This window comes from Agrilus planipennis, unplaced genomic scaffold (assembly GCF_000699045.2).
Source record: "Agrilus planipennis isolate EAB-ADULT unplaced genomic scaffold, Apla_2.0 scaffold21, whole genome shotgun sequence".
In the NCBI taxonomy this organism is placed as follows: Eukaryota; Metazoa; Arthropoda; class Insecta; order Coleoptera; family Buprestidae; genus Agrilus; species Agrilus planipennis.
The window spans coordinates 707,103-729,441 of NW_020439030.1; the positions used below are offsets into that span (position 1 = coordinate 707,103).

Sequence of the window (22,339 nt, forward strand, 5' to 3'; positions counted from 1 at the left end):
AACAGCCGTAATAGGAGTTCCCTAATTTTTTATGGTAAAATTTTCTTCTTAATCATGTTATTTAAAAATAAAGAAAAAACAAATTCTAAACAATTTTTTGTACAGTTAATAACCCAGTACAGTAATAAACTTCATGAAATTTTCAACTGTGTGTTGTTGAGAGACTATAATATATGATATCAGATATTAGTTCATATACAAAAATAAGTTTCTTATAATCAATTCAAACTGAAATTCTTCGAGAAACGAAAAGGATTTTCATGTTTATCACCTCTTAGTATTTTTATCTCATTCATGCTATCAACCATAAGTAAAATTTTAATCAGATAACAAATAAATACTTGTAATGTTTTGAGAATAATAGAAGTTAAGTTCTACACCGAAAACAGAACGGTAAAATTTATATGTAAACTAAACCGCTAAAAATTCATAAGTAAGTGGCGTAATTGTATTATTTATCCATCTTATTTTTTCAAGTAATTTTCACTATAAATGCTAGGCAAAAGTTTATAAAGAATTGTTTTTGTGACATGGATTCGACAACTGAATTACACTTCTTAAAAAAAATAAACGAATTTGTATACGATGAAGATAAAGTAGTAACATTTAAATGGTTGAGCAAGACTTTAGATGTAAACGTAGAAGATTCAAAAAAACTATTGGAAATTTATACCACAAATCATAAAGGAGGAGACTTAGAAATTGTTTATTGGATTTCTGGCAAATTAAATGATAATTCTTACCGTACTTTACTTATTAAGCAAGCAGAGTTTGATGACAATTTTCGTGAATTTGCAGATGTGTCTTGTAAATTTATTTACAGCATATATAAGAAGAATGAAACTGATTTTAAAGAATTATTGATTAATTCTGAAGTAGTAGGCAGTGTTGCAGGAAGCTTATCTAGTAAACGATGCATTAAGAGAACTCTTAAACAAAAAGCACCACTTCCTGCCTTAAAGAAAACTGACATTACTAAGCATAAACCTTCGTTATTTATTAATGTACCCGCCAAAAGTATTAAAAGTGCAAGTGAAAGCAATGTTAAAACTGTTGTGAGTAGTACGACAGCAAAGAAAGAAAATGGGACTGCCAAAGGAATTGCAAATTTCATATCTAAAATGCCACCAAAACAAAAGGCCCAATCTGATATTTGCATTTCCAAAAGTAATGTTAAACCAGATAAATCAACATCAATCACTGAAGAAGATGTAAAAGAAATTAACAAGCTTAATGATAAAATACAAACTATTATAGATACTGATGATAGTGAGGAAGAGAAGAGAACCCCAAAGAATACAAATCGAAAAGATGAGAAGCCAAAAAACAAAAGAAAACGTATTGCAAGTAATTCTACTGCTAAAAATAAGAAACAAAGAAAACGGATTGTGGAACCTAATGATTCCGACAGTGATGATATTTTTGCCAATGATGATGAAGAAGAGCATCAAGAGCCCATGCATATATCAGATGAAGAGGATGACTTATTGTTATTATACAAACCAACATCAGGTCTTGATTCGACAAACAAAAAAAGAAAACTAGTTAAGCAAACATTTACTGATGAAGATGGATACATTATGACTTGTAAAAAATGGGTCTGTGTGGATGATGAATCTGAAGATGAAAAGAAAAATACGATTAAAGACGATAAAAAGGAGAGTAAGGATAACAAGGCACCTGAAGCTAAAGATACACATCATGAAGTAAACTTTAAAAAAGTTAAAGAAGAAAACACTGGTAATGGAACTTCAAAAGCAAAAGGCAAATCCAAAAAGCCTGTTGGTAATCAAACTACACTGATGAAATTCTTTACTAAAGCATAATGAAGGAATAAAATCATCAGTATTAAGAGAATAACTGAATAACTAATCGATTTTGTGATTTTGATGCCTAGAATTTCTTTGAAGATTTATTTAAATTATTATTGTTGATCATATTCACTGCATCAAAGCTATTTTAAAGAGAAAACCGTTTTTTATTTATATAAAATTTATATTTATTACCTTATAAACTCAAGCTCAACTAGAAATAGTTTAATTAATTTTTAAAGCAATTAATTTAACTGCTAATGACTTTTTTGACTATCGCGTTTACGTTTTCAGTAGTAATATTTATATAAGGTAAAAAAAATCACATGTCTACTATTATTAAGTACAATTTACAAATATTTCGCTATAGAATTATTTATCTGTTGTTTCTGGGGGAATGTGGGGGTGAATAAGGAGGTAAAGAGGTTTCTCTGTGGGATTTCCAAGGGGAAGTTAAAGCCCAAGACGTTCGTGCGCTCATGGGCGGGGCAGAAGGATTATATTGTTCCCTTTGCTCATGAAAGGTGCGCTGAATCCATAAGTGCGCACTTTGTTCTTTTCTGACGGCCGCTTTTCTCCTGTGCGCTTCTATAACCGCACAAGCCAAAATACCAACTAGTATCATCAATCCCAACAAAATTAAAAGAATAATTTGCTGTGTCCCCTCTTCAACGAGGAACAAAACAAACAGAGCAGTTAAAACTATAGTCAGAACAAACAAAATCACAATCGTGATGAAAATAAGTGTTCGACGTCGTTCTAGAAAACAAGATAAAAATGAAAAATATCACAATAATAGGAATTAACTTACAGATTTTTACCCGTTGATTTGTCCATATTTTACGCAAAACGTCGTTATTCGTTATTTTATATTTTAAACGACGTCGTCAAAGGTTAAACATTCTGCGAATAAATATCCGCAAGTTTGTTAACAGATAAGGTGATAATATTTACACTTGACTACACATAATACCAGGAGTGTTTATGTGATAATCAGTCATGGTAAATTAACTAACACAATACCGAATCACAAGTATTTTACAAAAATGAGCACAAGCGACAAAACACGCGCACACTTAAACCTTTAAAATACATTAAACGTAACAAAAATCACAAAAAAAATGTAGACGCACCTCGTATTCAATATAAACAAAAATATATCAATACAATTATCGATAGATGTTAAAATATTTTTTTATCATTAACGTAACGTAAGCGGTTCTCAATGTTAAAGAAGTTTAATGTTTTCACAGTTTATTTTTTTCCCGGTATATTTTCAAAACAATGAAGTTTTTTAGACGCATTTCGTGGTCAACATTTTCAAATTCCAACACAAACGAAAACAACGTTTTTGGCACATTTATTAATTATTTATTTGATAAGTATAAATATACCATTAAAACTACATCGAAATGTATAGCAAAACTACGGATACGAATGTATATATATAAAACACAGTCTTAAAATTGTACGCTATATTTGCCGCAATCGTGCATTAAAACAATACAGTATTCATTATATCGTTATTTATATATAATTTTTGAAGAGTATTTACTTTTCATTTGCAACAATTATGCTTTTAATAAGTACACATATAACAACTTCTTTATAGGTAGTTACGTTTAAGGCAAGCCTTTAAAAAATAAATTACAATTCGTTTTAAACTTCTCTTCAGGCTATTCTTGTGTGGTCCATTGAATTTTTCTCTTCTTGGACCACAGGAAAATATCTCAGAGAGAAGTTTGCTACCAATCTATATAGGACGCGAAATCCTAAGAACTTCGATAAATTTACAAAATTTTTACATAATTGGAAAAAATATTTAATGACTAATTGACATTTTTCAAATTCAAAACGGACAAATTACATTAGACTTGCCTGACAATTACTATTTGCAATGAAACATAATACAGTCAAAAAACTTAGTAGTAGTATGGTTTAATTTAAAAATGTGTGTAAACACCTTATATATATATATATATGTATATACATAGACGAAATGTTCAAGTTGTTCTATAAAAGAGAAGATAAAAAAGTGTCTGTAGTTTGTGATAATTTTCCTAATTAGTCATTTTTTGTTAGCTAAGATTTTTGACTGTAAAACGTATTTTTCGATCAAAAATATTGTTGCTTATAAAAATAACACCCTGCACATATATATTTTGAATTAAATCACACATAATGCACTTTTTATCATACATTTAATTTATTAAATACGACATGTATCTTGTAAATGAGTTTGTTATTGCAATGAGACGATTTTTAAATAATTTTGGAAGACTCAGCAAACATAAACATTACTGGATCAGCTCTTTACAGTAACAAACACTTATTGAGCACAGAACATGTTCATTTCTTTTCTCTTTTTTTGTTAATCTTACAAAGGCAAGTTGGTTTGTACACATATTACTTATTAAAACGTAGTATAAAAAATATTAATACAAAAACATATATACATAAACGATATAGGCAAATATTCTCATAGAAAAGGACATCTTTCACTGAAATTGTTTAAATGAAGGAAACAACCAAGGAACCAATTTCAACTAAAATCTAAAATTGCAAATACTTGAACTAAATTAAAAAAATTGTACTACTAACCAGTCTATAACTTTTTTAGCTGCTTAAGGTTTCCTAGAATGAAAAGATAAGTAATTAACGCAAAACAGATCTCTTATAATTATTAAACAAGTGCAGATTCTTTTTCGTTTTAATTTTTTTAAAATCGGAAACATTTAAAGCTAAAAGCAAAGCAAAAGCTCTGTCAATCTTCATGTTAAACTGTAGTCTCCACGTTATCATCGAATTCATCTAGGCTATAAATAGTACGTGCCTTTTTTACCGCCTCGCCCGCATACGAATGTATTTCTGAATCCGACAGCCAAGGGCTATGACATCTCAAATGGCCCTTTTGCTTTACTTTAGTCGAACCGTTACCTCTACGTATCTGCTGATATAATTCGTCCAATTCACTGGCCGAAAAGCTACTCGCTCTACTTTGAGCGCGTTTAAAATTGGTCGGAGGGAACGTTACCTTAAGTTCCACCGATTTCGCTGGACTTAGGCTCAGCTTGTCTTCATCCACCGTTTGGGGTAATTCAAACGTATCCAAAGGCATTTGGGCAACGTCTAGTGCCGATGTATCGGATGTATATTCAAGGCTGCATTGCTGAGAGACAGTACGCATATCCGGCGTCTCCAGTGCTTCTTTGCTACGGGCAACGTTCTGTTTTTTCTTCGTACGGTGCCGAGGGTATTCTCTTCTTCGAGTGCGTTCACTATTAATTGCCATTTTATCTAGCGGCAGACTTAAATCTTCACAACTGTCCGAATATATATTTGGATTACGATGTTTGCTCCTTTTTATTCGTTCTACGTGGATATTTGTGTTATTTACTTTTGAACTGGTTCCAAAAATGTTTTGTTCGGCATCGTTATTTGATTTGGGCACAGAGATGACCGATGTTGTGTCGCTGTCGCACTTCCGGACAGGGAAATTGTTACGTTTCATCATATGTTGTCTTTGTTTCCGAAAGAACTTCCTGGCAACAGTGCTTTGATAAGGATTGTAAAACATCTGCACCGAGCTGGCTGGATTTTCTATTATGTTAGGCACCGGTATGCCTATACGGTACTGTTGGGTATGAAGCAGTACTAAATTCATATTATTTATTTTATCAGCATTTGGGACTGCAGCAGTAGCTTTCACATTGGTGACCGCTTTCAAAAGGTTACTATTATTTGAATTTGATTTAGTTTTAGTAGAACTTCTACTGCTTGACCTAGAGGTCACTTGGGCTTCGCCATTTTGGTTGCTTACAGAGGGCAATGGCAAAGATTGTATTTGAATATTCTGAGATGTGTCAGATACGTTTCTGGTGCGAAAATATGCCGTTTTGCTTCTTTTACAGCTCAACCACCTACTTCGTATGTCGCTTCTTGCAACACAGTAAAAGAAAAACGTAAAACCTCCCAAAAGTGAGGCAAAAACCGCATACAGAATACTAAAAATCTCTGCTTCGTGTTCCAAATGGAAGGGCGTAGACGTGGCAAAGGCACAACAGAACCAAGCAACTGTGTATATTAATAAAAATATAACTTGAGCCTTCAACTGTGCAGAAGGAGAGTGTTCTTGGTCTTCTATTTCGCTTGATCTCGTTTTTACAGAAAGAATACTGTGCCTGTCATTAGTTTGAAAACTAGGTTCTAACAAATCCAAATCTACGTTTTCGGTGGCTTGAGTACCCTCGCTTAAGTGACCATTTACATCAGTGTTGTATATGGTACATCGAATGAGTAGAAACAGAATTCCCAGTAGGGCATATAGGATAACTGTGGGAATAAAAAGTGCACTGAGCGCAGGGGGCGAGTTTAGGAAGCAAAAGTCGTATGCGGCATACTCCTTCATGTTTACTGCACTCGAAATACCACATACAATAAGTGCCACGCCCCATCCGACCAAATACAGGCCTAGAATGGGCTTTTGAATAGGTTGATCCGATGGTAATTCGTCTTCGTTCAGATCTATTGCGTCGCTCTTATTTAAACGTCTGTACATTGTACTCACTCCCACCACGACCCAAAGCAACGAAGACAGTGTCAAATAATGCAATACAATTCCAACGATCTGACACAAAAAGGTGTCCTCAGTTTGATAGATTCCAAATACGTAAATGTACACTAACATCATTATAACGATCCACAGATTAATCAGTGAATGTTTCGCCTTTTTAGGCATCTGTATCGATACGTAACAAAATGCATACGTGGTAATTGTGATCAAAAGACAGGAAAAAAGCACAAAACTGCCGATGTAGATTGCCGGGTGCGACAATTTAAATTTCGCGCCCGTTTCGATCACATTGTACTTGGTAACATCTTCGAGAAAAGCGTAGTAACCGAAATTTTTACAACTAAATATGAGATTCTCACGGATTTCGTGACTGAATTGACAACCCTCAGATGTCCAGTTACCTCGTCCCTCATTAGCTTCTGGATCCCACCACACAGGAATTGAGGCAGTCGAATCGTAGTAAGTAGTCGGAATTCGAAGCATTATATATATCGGTTCTGTTAAATTGGAAACGGCGGTATTGTTGGCTATATAAAAAGAAAAGACAAATTGAAATATAGTTAGTCAGTATTGAAAAGAATAATGTCAAATCTGCAGCATATCAATTGCTGTGGATCAAGAAAAGAGTACTATTTGCTACGCTTTGAATATTTTTTAAATTGGTGTGCACACGTACCCAGTTTGACTCCAATTACAGGTAACGTAATTGCCTTGGAACCTTTTAACGATTCGTCCAGAGAAAACAGCTTTCCGTTTGCCATCATTACCACTAGAAGGCGCTGCACCTCTTCTGTATCTACCGGCTCTTCCTGCTCTTTTAGTTGACTAAACAGAGATGCTGGGATTTGTACAGACGCGTCTATTTTCTTGTTCATTATTCCAGTTGTGACGGTGGGACTTGAGGATGTAACACAATAAAACATTCGATCTGAATTGTTTACAGCACTAGAGTACCATGAACATGTCATGCCGACAAATGCTTCTTTTTTTATTGAAAATTCTTCAGCAACAATATTGTTCTAAAGGAAAAATTCATGATTAATTATTTCAACCAGAAAAAAAAACGACTTATTTACCTTATGCAATGAAGAAGTGGTATTATGTGACACGATGTCTTCTATGACTTTCACTATTTTATCTAGACTTCCATCTATTTCATCGGCTTTCCTCAAATAATTTTCTGGCAAAGTCATCAATAAATTAATAATATCAATTAAAATGTTTCCTAATTCTTTATCAAAAGAAAGATATGGAATATAATTTTCAATGGTTCTTACTAGAAAAACCAAATCCATTACATCTTTTAATAACCTTAAGTTACTCGTAAAGTTCTTAAAATGCCTAGCTCTTTCGTAAATATTCAAATTCAAGCTTAAATTTAGCTTAGAGAATTGTTCCAGAGTCCTTGTAATTTCGGAAGTATATGTACAATTAGAGGTGTTAAGGTTTTCCCACTGGCCTTCAGAAGAGCAGTAGTAAGATGCTTGCTGTTCAGAAACTTTTACATTAACTTGTATAAATTCACAAGGCAAGTAAACTGTGTTGTTGGTTAGTGTTTTGGGCCAATAGTAATTTCCTTTGTTAGTTAATGTTGTAGTCATCTCACAAAATTGACTATTTTTGGAAATAATTATTAAATTTATTGCTTTAGTGAAGTTTCCTTCATCAGTAGTTCTTTGGCAGTATAACAAACCTGAGTAATTTTGGTTTATTTTTGGAATTATAATTTCACTTTCTATTAAGCCCTTTTCAGAATAAAAATAATTATTTGTGTGGAAAGATCTTATTACATCTTTCTGACTACTTTCCCAAAACCAAAGCAGATCTGATTTGGTTTCAGTTTCAGATTGATACGTATCTGGAATAAATGGTGATATGCATTTAAGCCTGAATGAATCTCCTTCAAAAAGAATTTGGTCATTTCTTAAATGTAAATCAATCATTGGGATTTCCTTGTCATCAGCAGGAGATTTACAATGTATATCAGTACCAATTTTTAATTTCCTCAAAGGAACACCTTTAAATGTAGCAGGGGAACTGCACTTTGGATTAGAAGCAATTTTAACAGATTGCTGTTGGGTCCATTCTAGCAACCACAGTAATTCACAATCACATGTTAAAGGATTGTTCGAGATATCACTAAAACAATAATTTATTGAAAAACTTTTTAGACAGAATGTAAATAAAGTACACACAGTTGCTTTAGAAATGTGAGTGTTTTAAAAGTTCCCTTTTGAATGGTGGATATGAGATTCTGGTTTAATTTTAATCTTTCCAAATACTTTAGTCCAGCAAAAGCTTGTGGCTCAACTAACTTAATGAGGTTGTTAGAAATATCCAATCTTCGAAGGTTTGGTACCTCTTCAAACTGTTTGTTTTGTAAAGCTTCTATTTTATTTTTACTAAGATCTCTGTGATTAAATAAGTTTTTATAAGTAATAACGATAAAAAATAATATATAGTATACTTACAGTCTTTGCAGGGCAAGAAATTGTATTTTGGGACTGAAATTGGTTAAGTAATTGTCTGACAAGTTTCTACAAAAAAGGTTGTTTAGTACTTAATATACTACTAATGGTAAAAAGACTTACAAGTATAAAATTTCATTTGCAATGTTTAGTAGGTCTAATTCATCTAAATGCTTAATTTTTTCTGTATCACCACAGCGAAGTTTCGTCCAAACTAACTTATCCTTTTGGGGCACCTCTCTACATAAGCACTTTTCAGGGCAAGTATTTACACTTAACAAAGGGTTTATTATATTTATTAATAACAAACCGATAGAATTTAATAAATAAAGAATTTTCATTGTTACGACCGCAGTAAAACAAACCGTTAAACACTATCATCACTAATAAATTAACTGTTGCTTTAATTGTATGGAAAGCGACTAAGTTTTATAAATTAATAGCTTTAATTTATTTTGATAAGTTAGTTTTTGTAAATTTAATTCCATCTTTTTTGCCCTTTTTTGTTAAATGTCAAACTCGACAACGCCGATATATGTTTGTTTTGAATGGGTAATAAAATGCAGCCAACCGCAAAAAACTATAAATATCTACTTCTATATGTACAGGGTGATAGAAAGTTCCACATACAGGATGAGTAAAAAGGAGTGACTATAAAAATACAATCTTTTATTACAAAATATACAATATCTATAATGCAAATGACAACTACTTTGTCATGTCATTAATAGTTTTTTTTATTATATCAACAGTGTCTTCAATTTGTTCTTCATTAATGATTAAAGGTGGTGATAAGCGTACTATGTCATCATGGGTGTGTTTTGCTACGATTCCTCGCTTTTTTAGTTCAATTAAAACATCCCATGCATTAAGAATATCTACAAAAATATGCCAGTAACTATTTTTTAAAAAAATATTCCTATATTATAAAGTACTTACTACTATTAAATTCTATAGCATTGAGAAGACCTTTTCCTCTTACATCTACAACTGCTTGATTTGATTTTAAATCCTCCAAACCCTTTCTAAACTTTTGCCCCATGTTGAAAGAATTATTAATTATATTTTCCTCTTCCAAAACATCCAGAGCAGTCATAGCAATTTTAGATGCCAGAGGATTTCCTCCAAATGTAGAACCATGAGTTCCTTGAAAACGAAAAGAGAAACCATTACAACTGTTCATTAGCTGATAATTATTATGGTCAAAAATGTTCAAGATGTTGATGTTTCGTCACTGATTTCATAGAACACTCTTAGGGTTCATTTTTGGATTAGGTTAAATTTAATTCTTCTGTTTCTGATTCTGAGATGATATTTTGTATTTGATAAACTCTGAGAATGTCCACAAGACCGGAGAAACAGACTGAACCCATGTGTTGAGTAAAATGCAAAAGGGTAAAGGGGTGGGTCTGAAATGACTAATAATCTCAGGGTCCGTACCTTCCATCTCCCAATAATTTAACGAACACTTTTTTATGTTTAAATTATTTTATACATATTTTTGTACCAAAAAATGCCGAAAATCGATGGCACCACGAGGTTCTACGTACTATTTTACATAATTATCACTTCTCAACCCTTGGCAAATGTCTAATATCTCTCAATAATTTCATGAACGCTTTTTATGTTTAAATTATTATATGCATTTTAGCAAAAATAGTACCGAAAGGTACCTTCTTGTACCGCATTCCAAAACCGCTGGCACCAAGAGATTCTACGTGACTTTTTACATGTATAATAAATTCTCAAAGCTTGATAATAAATTCCATTTCCCAATAATTCCACGAGTGCTTTTCGATGTTGATTTTAAATATATTTTTTTTTATTTCCTTAATTTTGCCGCACCGGTACTTGGCCCACACTGGAAATATTTCCGAGAATGGGGTTTACTAAACGCCTATTAGGTCTTCCACCAGGTCTGGTCCACAAAATCGGCAAGGAAACACCAACTTCTTGCAAAAAGTTTTGCGACAGTTAGGTTTTTTAAACCAATAATAATTCAAGAACGTTTAATATTTAAAAATAAAAATGGTAAAATCTAATCGAACCTTACCTGGTTCTAAAACCAGCATGATGTCGTCATTAGCCAAGGCTGCTGAAACAGGATATAGTCCGCCCCCCAGAGCTTTGGCTAAGACTAAGATATCCGGTTTAACATTTTCATAATCACAAGTTAGTCTTTTTCCTGTTCTCCCTAGTCCAGTTTGTACTTCATCAGCAATCCAGAGAACGTTATGTTTGGTACACAGTTCCCGTACCCCTTTTAAATAACCCTCGGAGGGTACTTTTATTCCGGCTTCTCCTTGTATAGGTTCGACCATAAAAGCGCAAACTAGAGGGTCAATTAGGGCTTTCTTAAATTAAAACGAAACTATAATTTACTTACAAATATAAACTGAAATAAAATAATAATTACAATAAAACAATTGTTCTCATGTAAACAGGTTTTAATTCTCCACGTAGGTGTATAATTCGGAAGTAGTGTTTGAGTAGTGTCAATTTAAACGTTTTGGTACTCTTCGTTTTTAAAATAGAGTGCGGAACGACTGTACACACGGCTCTCGCGTTTTCATGATGTTTTTGTGCGAAAATCAATCATTTTATGCACTTGGTAATTCGAAAGAAAAAATCATTGCTACGTAACAAAACTACGCGCTAATTCGAACTCATCGGCGTCAAACACTCTAGAATTCAAAGTTGCAGAGAGAAAGAGACCAAAGATTGTAAGTACATACATACACTTTGAGGCAAGTTCCAAACATGTATCATCGTATCATCGAGCTTTTGTTTTTGTTATAATTAGTNATATCAATACAATTATCGATAGATGTTAAAATATTTTTTTATCATTAACGTAACGTAAGCGGTTCTCAATGTTAAAGAAGTTTAATGTTTTCACAGTTTATTTTTTTCCCGGTATATTTTCAAAACAATGAAGTTTTTTAGACGCATTTCGTGGTCAACATTTTCAAATTCCAACACAAACGAAAACAACGTTTTTGGCACATTTATTAATTATTTATTTGATAAGTATAAATATACCATTAAAACTACATCGAAATGTATAGCAAAACTACGGATACGAATGTATATATATAAAACACAGTCTTAAAATTGTACGCTATATTTGCCGCAATCGTGCATTAAAACAATACAGTATTCATTATATCGTTATTTATATATAATTTTTGAAGAGTATTTACTTTTCATTTGCAACAATTATGCTTTTAATAAGTACACATATAACAACTTCTTTATAGGTAGTTACGTTTAAGGCAAGCCTTTAAAAAATAAATTACAATTCGTTTTAAACTTCTCTTCAGGCTATTCTTGTGTGGTCCATTGAATTTTTCTCTTCTTGGACCACAGGAAAATATCTCAGAGAGAAGTTTGCTACCAATCTATATAGGACGCGAAATCCTAAGAACTTCGATAAATTTACAAAATTTTTACATAATTGGAAAAAATATTTAATGACTAATTGACATTTTTCAAATTCAAAACGGACAAATTACATTAGACTTGCCTGACAATTACTATTTGCAATGAAACATAATACAGTCAAAAAACTTAGTAGTAGTATGGTTTAATTTAAAAATGTGTGTAAACACCTTATATATATATATATGTATATACATAGACGAAATGTTCAAGTTGTTCTATAAAAGAGAAGATAAAAAAGTGTCTGTAGTTTGTGATAATTTTCCTAATTAGTCATTTTTTGTTAGCTAAGATTTTTGACTGTAAAACGTATTTTTCGATCAAAAATATTGTTGCTTATAAAAATAACACCCTGCACATATATATTTTGAATTAAATCACACATAATGCACTTTTTATCATACATTTAATTTATTAAATACGACATGTATCTTGTAAATGAGTTTGTTATTGCAATGAGACGATTTTTAAATAATTTTGGAAGACTCAGCAAACATAAACATTACTGGATCAGCTCTTTACAGTAACAAACACTTATTGAGCACAGAACATGTTCATTTCTTTTCTCTTTTTTTGTTAATCTTACAAAGGCAAGTTGGTTTGTACACATATTACTTATTAAAACGTAGTATAAAAAATATTAATACAAAAACATATATACATAAACGATATAGGCAAATATTCTCATAGAAAAGGACATCTTTCACTGAAATTGTTTAAATGAAGGAAACAACCAAGGAACCAATTTCAACTAAAATCTAAAATTGCAAATACTTGAACTAAATTAAAAAAATTGTACTACTAACCAGTCTATAACTTTTTTAGCTGCTTAAGGTTTCCTAGAATGAAAAGATAAGTAATTAACGCAAAACAGATCTCTTATAATTATTAAACAAGTGCAGATTCTTTTTCGTTTTAATTTTTTTAAAATCGGAAACATTTAAAGCTAAAAGCAAAGCAAAAGCTCTGTCAATCTTCATGTTAAACTGTAGTCTCCACGTTATCATCGAATTCATCTAGGCTATAAATAGTACGTGCCTTTTTTACCGCCTCGCCCGCATACGAATGTATTTCTGAATCCGACAGCCAAGGGCTATGACATCTCAAATGGCCCTTTTGCTTTACTTTAGTCGAACCGTTACCTCTACGTATCTGCTGATATAATTCGTCCAATTCACTGGCCGAAAAGCTACTCGCTCTACTTTGAGCGCGTTTAAAATTGGTCGGAGGGAACGTTACCTTAAGTTCCACCGATTTCGCTGGACTTAGGCTCAGCTTGTCTTCATCCACCGTTTGGGGTAATTCAAACGTATCCAAAGGCATTTGGGCAACGTCTAGTGCCGATGTATCGGATGTATATTCAAGGCTGCATTGCTGAGAGACAGTACGCATATCCGGCGTCTCCAGTGCTTCTTTGCTACGGGCAACGTTCTGTTTTTTCTTCGTACGGTGCCGAGGGTATTCTCTTCTTCGAGTGCGTTCACTATTAATTGCCATTTTATCTAGCGGCAGACTTAAATCTTCACAACTGTCCGAATATATATTTGGATTACGATGTTTGCTCCTTTTTATTCGTTCTACGTGGATATTTGTGTTATTTACTTTTGAACTGGTTCCAAAAATGTTTTGTTCGGCATCGTTATTTGATTTGGGCACAGAGATGACCGATGTTGTGTCGCTGTCGCACTTCCGGACAGGGAAATTGTTACGTTTCATCATATGTTGTCTTTGTTTCCGAAAGAACTTCCTGGCAACAGTGCTTTGATAAGGATTGTAAAACATCTGCACCGAGCTGGCTGGATTTTCTATTATGTTAGGCACCGGTATGCCTATACGGTACTGTTGGGTATGAAGCAGTACTAAATTCATATTATTTATTTTATCAGCATTTGGGACTGCAGCAGTAGCTTTCACATTGGTGACCGCTTTCAAAAGGTTACTATTATTTGAATTTGATTTAGTTTTAGTAGAACTTCTACTGCTTGACCTAGAGGTCACTTGGGCTTCGCCATTTTGGTTGCTTACAGAGGGCAATGGCAAAGATTGTATTTGAATATTCTGAGATGTGTCAGATACGTTTCTGGTGCGAAAATATGCCGTTTTGCTTCTTTTACAGCTCAACCACCTACTTCGTATGTCGCTTCTTGCAACACAGTAAAAGAAAAACGTAAAACCTCCCAAAAGTGAGGCAAAAACCGCATACAAAATACTAAAAATCTCTGCTTCGTGTTCCAAATGGAAGGGCGTAGACGTGGCAAAGGCACAACAGAACCAAGCAACTGTGTATATTAATAAAAATATAACTTGAGCCTTCAACTGTGCAGAAGGAGAGTGTTCTTGGTCTTCTATTTCGCTTGATCTCGTTTTTACAGAAAGAATACTGTGCCTGTCATTAGTTTGAAAACTAGGTTCTAACAAATCCAAATCTACGTTTTCGGTGGCTTGAGTACCCTCGCTTAAGTGACCATTTACATCAGTGTTGTATATGGTACATCGAATGAGTAGAAACAGAATTCCCAGTAGGGCATATAGGATAACTGTGGGAATAAAAAGTGCACTGAGCGCAGGGGGCGAGTTTAGGAAGCAAAAGTCGTATGCGGCATACTCCTTCATGTTTACTGCACTCGAAATACCACATACAATAAGTGCCACGCCCCATCCGACCAAATACAGGCCTAGAATGGGCTTTTGAATAGGTTGATCCGATGGTAATTCGTCTTCGTTCAGATCTATTGCGTCGCTCTTATTTAAACGTCTGTACATTGTACTCACTCCCACCACGACCCAAAGCAACGAAGACAGTGTCAAATAATGCAATACAATTCCAACGATCTGACACAAAAAGGTGTCCTCAGTTTGATAGATTCCAAATACGTAAATGTACACTAACATCATTATAACGATCCACAGATTAATCAGTGAATGTTTCGCCTTTTTAGGCATCTGTATCGATACGTAACAAAATGCATACGTGGTAATTGTGATCAAAAGACAGGAAAAAAGCACAAAACTGCCGATGTAGATTGCCGGGTGCGACAATTTAAATTTCGCGCCCGTTTCGATCACATTGTACTTGGTAACATCTTCGAGAAAAGCGTAGTAACCGAAATTTTTACAACTAAATATGAGATTCTCACGGATTTCGTGACTGAATTGACAACCCTCAGATGTCCAGTTACCTCGTCCCTCATTAGCTTCTGGATCCCACCACACAGGAATTGAGGCAGTCGAATCGTAGTAAGTAGTCGGAATTCGAAGCATTATATATATCGGTTCTGTTAAATTGGAAACGGCGGTATTGTTGGCTATATAAAAAGAAAAGACAAATTGAAATATAGTTAGTCAGTATTGAAAAGAATAATGTCAAATCTGCAGCATATCAATTGCTGTGGATCAAGAAAAGAGTACTATTTGCTACGCTTTGAATATTTTTTAAATTGGTGTGCACACGTACCCAGTTTGACTCCAATTACAGGTAACGTAATTGCCTTGGAACCTTTTAACGATTCGTCCAGAGAAAACAGCTTTCCGTTTGCCATCATTACCACTAGAAGGCGCTGCACCTCTTCTGTATCTACCGGCTCTTCCTGCTCTTTTAGTTGACTAAACAGAGATGCTGGGATTTGTACAGACGCGTCTATTTTCTTGTTCATTATTCCAGTTGTGACGGTGGGACTTGAGGATGTAACACAATAAAACATTCGATCTGAATTGTTTACAGCACTAGAGTACCATGAACATGTCATGCCGACAAATGCTTCTTTTTTTATTGAAAATTCTTCAGCAACAATATTGTTCTAAAGGAAAAATTCATGATTAATTATTTCAACCAGAAAAAAAAACGACTTATTTACCTTATGCAATGAAGAAGTGGTATTATGTGACACGATGTCTTCTATGACTTTCACTATTTTATCTAGACTTCCATCTATTTCATCGGCTTTCCTCAAATAATTTTCTGGCAAAGTCATCAATAAATTAATAATATCAATTAAAATGTTTCCTAATTCTTTATCAAAAGAAAGATATGGAATATAATTTTCAATGGTTCTTACTAGAAAAACCAAATCCATTACATCTTTTAATAACCTTAAGTTACTCGTAAAGTTCTTAAAATGCCTAGCTCTTTCGTAAATATTCAAATTCAAGCTTAAATTTAGCTTAGAGAATTGTTCCAGAGTCCTTGTAATTTCGGAAGTATATGTACAATTAGAGGTGTTAAGGTTTTCCCACTGGCCTTCAGAAGAGCAGTAGTAAGATGCTTGCTGTTCAGAAACTTTTACATTAACTTGTATAAATTCACAAGGCAAGTAAACTGTGTTGTTGGTTAGTGTTTTGGGCCAATAGTAATTTCCTTTGTTAGTTAATGTTGTAGTCATCTCACAAAATTGACTATTTTTGGAAATAATTATTAAATTTATTGCTTTAGTGAAGTTTCCTTCATCAGTAGTTCTTTGGCAGTATAACAAACCTGAGTAATTTTGGTTTATTTTTGGAATTATAATTTCACTTTCTATTAAGCCCTTTTCAGAATAAAAATAATTATTTGTGTGGAAAGATCTTATTACATCTTTTTCAAAAGGTTACTATTATTTGAATTTGATTTAGTTTTAGTAGAACTTCTACTGCTTGACCTAGAGGTCACTTGGGCTTCGCCATTTTGGTTGCTTACAGAGGGCAATGGCAAAGATTGTATTTGAATATTCTGAGATGTGTCAGATACGTTTCTGGTGCGAAAATATGCCGTTTTGCTTCTTTTACAGCTCAACCACCTACTTCGTATGTCGCTTCTTGCAACACAGTAAAAGAAAAACGTAAAACCTCCCAAAAGTGAGGCAAAAACCGCATACAAAATACTAAAAATCTCTGCTTCGTGTTCCAAATGGAAGGGCGTAGACGTGGCAAAGGCACAACAGAACCAAGCAACTGTGTATATTAATAAAAATATAACTTGAGCCTTCAACTGTGCAGAAGGAGAGTGTTCTTGGTCTTCTATTTCGCTTGATCTCGTTTTTACAGAAAGAATACTGTGCCTGTCATTAGTTTGAAAACTAGGTTCTAACAAATCCAAATCTACGTTTTCGGTGGCTTGAGTACCCTCGCTTAAGTGACCATTTACATCAGTGTTGTATATGGTACATCGAATGAGTAGAAACAGAATTCCCAGTAGGGCATATAGGATAACTGTGGGAATAAAAAGTGCACTGAGCGCAGGGGGCGAGTTTAGGAAGCAAAAGTCGTATGCGGCATACTCCTTCATGTTTACTGCACTCGAAATACCACATACAATAAGTGCCACGCCCCATCCGACCAAATACAGGCCTAGAATGGGCTTTTGAATAGGTTGATCCGATGGTAATTCGTCTTCGTTCAGATCTATTGCGTCGCTCTTATTTAAACGTCTGTACATTGTACTCACTCCCACCACGACCCAAAGCAACGAAGACAGTGTCAAATAATGCAATACAATTCCAACGATCTGACACAAAAAGGTGTCCTCAGTTTGATAGATTCCAAATACGTAAATGTACACTAACATCATTATAACGATCCACAGATTAATCAGTGAATGTTTCGCCTTTTTAGGCATCTGTATCGATACGTAACAAAATGCATACGTGGTAATTGTGATCAAAAGACAGGAAAAAAGCACAAAACTGCCGATGTAGATTGCCGGGTGCGACAATTTAAATTTCGCGCCCGTTTCGATCACATTGTACTTGGTAACATCTTCGAGAAAAGCGTAGTAACCGAAATTTTTACAACTAAATATGAGATTCTCACGGATTTCGTGACTGAATTGACAACCCTCAGATGTCCAGTTACCTCGTCCCTCATTAGCTTCTGGATCCCACCACACAGGAATTGAGGCAGTCGAATCGTAGTAAGTAGTCGGAATTCGAAGCATTATATATATCGGTTCTGTTAAATTGGAAACGGCGGTATTGTTGGCTATATAAAAAGAAAAGACAAATTGAAATATAGTTAGTCAGTATTGAAAAGAATAATGTCAAATCTGCAGCATATCAATTGCTGTGGATCAAGAAAAGAGTACTATTTGCTACGCTTTGAATATTTTTTAAATTGGTGTGCACACGTACCCAGTTTGACTCCAATTACAGGTAACGTAATTGCCTTGGAACCTTTTAACGATTCGTCCAGAGAAAACAGCTTTCCGTTTGCCATCATTACCACTAGAAGGCGCTGCACCTCTTCTGTATCTACCGGCTCTTCCTGCTCTTTTAGTTGACTAAACAGAGATGCTGGGATTTGTACAGACGCGTCTATTTTCTTGTTCATTATTCCAGTTGTGACGGTGGGACTTGAGGATGTAACACAATAAAACATTCGATCTGAATTGTTTACAGCACTAGAGTACCATGAACATGTCATGCCGACAAATGCTTCTTTTTTTATTGAAAATTCTTCAGCAACAATATTGTTCTAAAGGAAAAATTCATGATTAATTATTTCAACCAGAAAAAAAAACGACTTATTTACCTTATGCAATGAAGAAGTGGTATTATGTGACACGATGTCTTCTATGACTTTCACTATTTTATCTAGACTTCCATCTATTTCATCGGCTTTCCTCAAATAATTTTCTGGCAAAGTCATCAATAAATTAATAATATCAATTAAAATGTTTCCTAATTCTTTATCAAAAGAAAGATATGGAATATAATTTTCAATGGTTCTTACTAGAAAAACCAAATCCATTACATCTTTTAATAACCTTAAGTTACTCGTAAAGTTCTTAAAATGCCTAGCTCTTTCGTAAATATTCAAATTCAAGCTTAAATTTAGCTTAGAGAATTGTTCCAGAGTCCTTGTAATTTCGGAAGTATATGTACAATTAGAGGTGTTAAGGTTTTCCCACTGGCCTTCAGAAGAGCAGTAGTAAGATGCTTGCTGTTCAGAAACTTTTACATTAACTTGTATAAATTCACAAGGCAAGTAAACTGTGTTGTTGGTTAGTGTTTTGGGCCAATAGTAATTTCCTTTGTTAGTTAATGTTGTAGTCATCTCACAAAATTGACTATTTTTGGAAATAATTATTAAATTTATTGCTTTAGTGAAGTTTCCTTCATCAGTAGTTCTTTGGCAGTATAACAAACCTGAGTAATTTTGGTTTATTTTTGGAATTATAATTTCACTTTCTATTAAGCCCTTTTCAGAATAAAAATAATTATTTGTGTGGAAAGATCTTATTACATCTTTCTGACTACTTTCCCAAAACCAAAGCAGATCTGATTTGGTTTCAGTTTCAGATTGATACGTATCTGGAATAAATGGTGATATGCATTTAAGCCTGAATGAATCTCCTTCAAAAAGAATTTGGTCATTTCTTAAATGTAAATCAATCATTGGGATTTCCTTGTCATCAGCAGGAGATTTACAATGTATATCAGTACCAATTTTTAATTTCCTCAAAGGAACACCTTTAAATGTAGCAGGGGAACTGCACTTTGGATTAGAAGCAATTTTAACAGATTGCTGTTGGGTCCATTCTAGCAACCACAGTAATTCACAATCACATGTTAAAGGATTGTTCGAGATATCACTAAAACAATAATTTATTGAAAAACTTTTTAGACAGAATGTAAATAAAGTACACACAGTTGCTTTAGAAATGTGAGTGTTTTAAAAGTTCCCTTTTGAATGGTGGATATGAGATTCTGGTTTAATTTTAATCTTTCCAAATACTTTAGTCCAGCAAAAGCTTGTGGCTCAACTAACTTAATGAGGTTGTTAGAAATATCCAATCTTCGAAGGTTTGGTACCTCTTCAAACTGTTTGTTTTGTAAAGCTTCTATTTTATTTTTACTAAGATCTCTGTGATTAAATAAGTTTTTATAAGTAATAACGATAAAAAATAATATATAGTATACTTACAGTCTTTGCAGGGCAAGAAATTGTATTTTGGGACTGAAATTGGTTAAGTAATTGTCTGACAAGTTTCTACAAAAAAGGTTGTTTAGTACTTAATATACTACTAATGGTAAAAAGACTTACAAGTATAAAATTTCATTTGCAATGTTTAGTAGGTCTAATTCATCTAAATGCTTAATTTTTTCTGTATCACCACAGCGAAGTTTCGTCCAAACTAACTTATCCTTTTGGGGCACCTCTCTACATAAGCACTTTTCAGGGCAAGTATTTACACTTAACAAAGGGTTTATTATATTTATTAATAACAAACCGATAGAATTTAATAAATAAAGAATTTTCATTGTTACGACCGCAGTAAAACAAACCGTTAAACACTATCATCACTAATAAATTAACTGTTGCTTTAATTGTATGGAAAGCGACTAAGTTTTATAAATTAATAGCTTTAATTTATTTTGATAAGTTAGTTTTTGTAAATTTAATTCCATCTTTTTTGCCCTTTTTTGTTAAATGTCAAACTCGACAACGCCGATATATGTTTGTTTTGAATGGGTAATAAAATGCAGCCAACCGCAAAAAACTATAAATATCTACTTCTATATGTACAGGGTGATAGAAAGTTCCACATATAGGATGAGTAAAAAGGAGTGACTATAAAAATACAATCTTTTATTACAAAATATACAATATCTATAATGCAAATGACAATATCAATACAATTATCGATAGATGTTAAAATATTTTTTTATCATTAACGTAACGTAAGCGGTTCTCAATGTTAAAGAAGTTTAATGTTTTCACAGTTTATTTTTTTCCCGGTATATTTTCAAAACAATGAAGTTTTTTAGACGCATTTCGTGGTCAACATTTTCAAATTCCAACACAAACGAAAACAACGTTTTTGGCACATTTATTAATTATTTATTTGATAAGTATAAATATACCATTAAAACTACATCGAAATGTATAGCAAAACTACGGATACGAATGTATATATATAAAACACAGTCTTAAAATTGTACGCTATATTTGCCGCAATCGTGCATTAAAACAATACAGTATTCATTATATCGTTATTTATATATAATTTTTGAAGAGTATTTACTTTTCATTTGCAACAATTATGCTTTTAATAAGTACACATATAACAACTTCTTTATAGGTAGTTACGTTTAAGGCAAGCCTTTAAAAAATAAATTACAATTCGTTTTAAACTTCTCTTCAGGCTATTCTTGTGTGGTCCATTGAATTTTTCTCTTCTTGGACCACAGGAAAATATCTCAGAGAGAAGTTTGCTACCAATCTATATAGGACGCGAAATCCTAAGAACTTCGATAAATTTACAAAATTTTTACATAATTGGAAAAAATATTTAATGACTAATTGACATTTTTCAAATTCAAAACGGACAAATTACATTAGACTTGCCTGACAATTACTATTTGCAATGAAACATAATACAGTCAAAAAACTTAGTAGTAGTATGGTTTAATTTAAAAATGTGTGTAAACACCTTATATATATATATATATGTATATACATAGACGAAATGTTCAAGTTGTTCTATAAAAGAGAAGATAAAAAAGTGTCTGTAGTTTGTGATAATTTTCCTAATTAGTCATTTTTTGTTAGCTAAGATTTTTGACTGTAAAACGTATTTTTCGATCAAAAATATTGTTGCTTATAAAAATAACACCCTGCACATATATATTTTGAATTAAATCACACATAATGCACTTTTTATCATACATTTAATTTATTAAATACGACATGTATCTTGTAAATGAGTTTGTTATTGCAATGAGACGATTTTTAAATAATTTTGGAAGACTCAGCAAACATAAACATTACTGGATCAGCTCTTTACAGTAACAAACACTTATTGAGCACAGAACATGTTCATTTCTTTTCTCTTTTTTTGTTAATCTTACAAAGGCAAGTTGGTTTGTACACATATTACTTATTAAAACGTAGTATAAAAAATATTAATACAAAAACATATATACATAAACGATATAGGCAAATATTCTCATAGAAAAGGACATCTTTCACTGAAATTGTTTAAATGAAGGAAACAACCAAGGAACCAATTTCAACTAAAATCTAAAATTGCAAATACTTGAACTAAATTAAAAAAATTGTACTACTAACCA

The 22,339-nt window shown here is 33.0% G+C and overlaps 5 protein-coding genes across 8 annotated transcripts in view; 1 reads left to right on the forward strand and 4 right to left on the reverse strand.

Moving 5' to 3' along the window:
* Positions 1–282: 282 nt before the first annotated feature.
* On the forward strand, positions 283–1,971 carry LOC108740915 (DNA polymerase delta subunit 3-like). Its single transcript, XM_018475441.1, has one exon. It carries the CDS (start codon positions 531–533, stop codon positions 1,824–1,826), a length of 1,296 nt encoding a protein of 431 aa, XP_018330943.1. The 5' UTR covers positions 283–530; the 3' UTR covers positions 1,827–1,971.
* Positions 1,972–2,021: 50 nt separating this feature from the next.
* LOC108740926 lies at positions 2,022–2,844 on the reverse strand. Its single transcript, XM_018475466.2, has 2 exons — positions 2,633–2,844; positions 2,022–2,570 (listed from the first exon to the last, which is right to left on the reverse strand). Exons 1-2 carry the CDS (start codon positions 2,646–2,648, stop codon positions 2,188–2,190), a joined length of 399 nt encoding a protein of 132 aa, XP_018330968.1. The 5' UTR covers positions 2,649–2,844; the 3' UTR covers positions 2,022–2,187.
* Positions 2,845–2,999: 155 nt separating this feature from the next.
* Positions 3,000–9,406, reverse strand: LOC112905022 (adhesion G protein-coupled receptor A3-like). The gene is made up of 6 exons (XM_025976538.1): positions 8,976–9,406; positions 8,856–8,921; positions 8,580–8,795; positions 7,461–8,523; positions 7,061–7,403; positions 3,000–6,911 (listed from the first exon to the last, which is right to left on the reverse strand). The coding sequence occupies exons 1-6, from the start codon at positions 9,191–9,193 to the stop codon at positions 4,588–4,590; spliced, it is 4,230 nt and encodes a 1,409-aa protein (XP_025832323.1). The 5' UTR covers positions 9,194–9,406; the 3' UTR covers positions 3,000–4,587.
* A 98-nt stretch (positions 9,407–9,504) lies between these two features.
* The window catches only part of LOC108740864 (ornithine aminotransferase, mitochondrial), a 20,377-nt gene continuing 7,542 nt past the window's right edge, over positions 9,505–22,339 (reverse strand). For all 4 annotated transcript variants that reach the window (XM_025976540.1, XM_025976539.1, XM_025976541.1 and 1 more), the window contains exons 6-8: positions 10,906–11,206; positions 9,792–9,998; positions 9,505–9,730 (exon numbers count right to left, since the gene is read on the reverse strand). In XM_025976540.1, the coding sequence (XP_025832325.1) occupies positions 9,561–9,730; positions 9,792–9,998; positions 10,906–11,206 (678 nt within the window). In that variant the 3' untranslated portion in view covers positions 9,505–9,560. The remainder of the gene's footprint in view (positions 9,731–9,791; positions 9,999–10,905; positions 11,207–22,339) is intronic.
* LOC108740841 (adhesion G protein-coupled receptor A3) lies at positions 11,720–20,768 on the reverse strand. Its single transcript, XM_018475345.2, has 7 exons — positions 20,310–20,768; positions 20,190–20,255; positions 19,914–20,129; positions 19,511–19,857; positions 16,148–16,863; positions 15,748–16,090; positions 11,720–15,598 (listed from the first exon to the last, which is right to left on the reverse strand). Exons 1-7 carry the CDS (start codon positions 20,525–20,527, stop codon positions 13,275–13,277), a joined length of 4,230 nt encoding a protein of 1,409 aa, XP_018330847.1. The 5' UTR covers positions 20,528–20,768; the 3' UTR covers positions 11,720–13,274.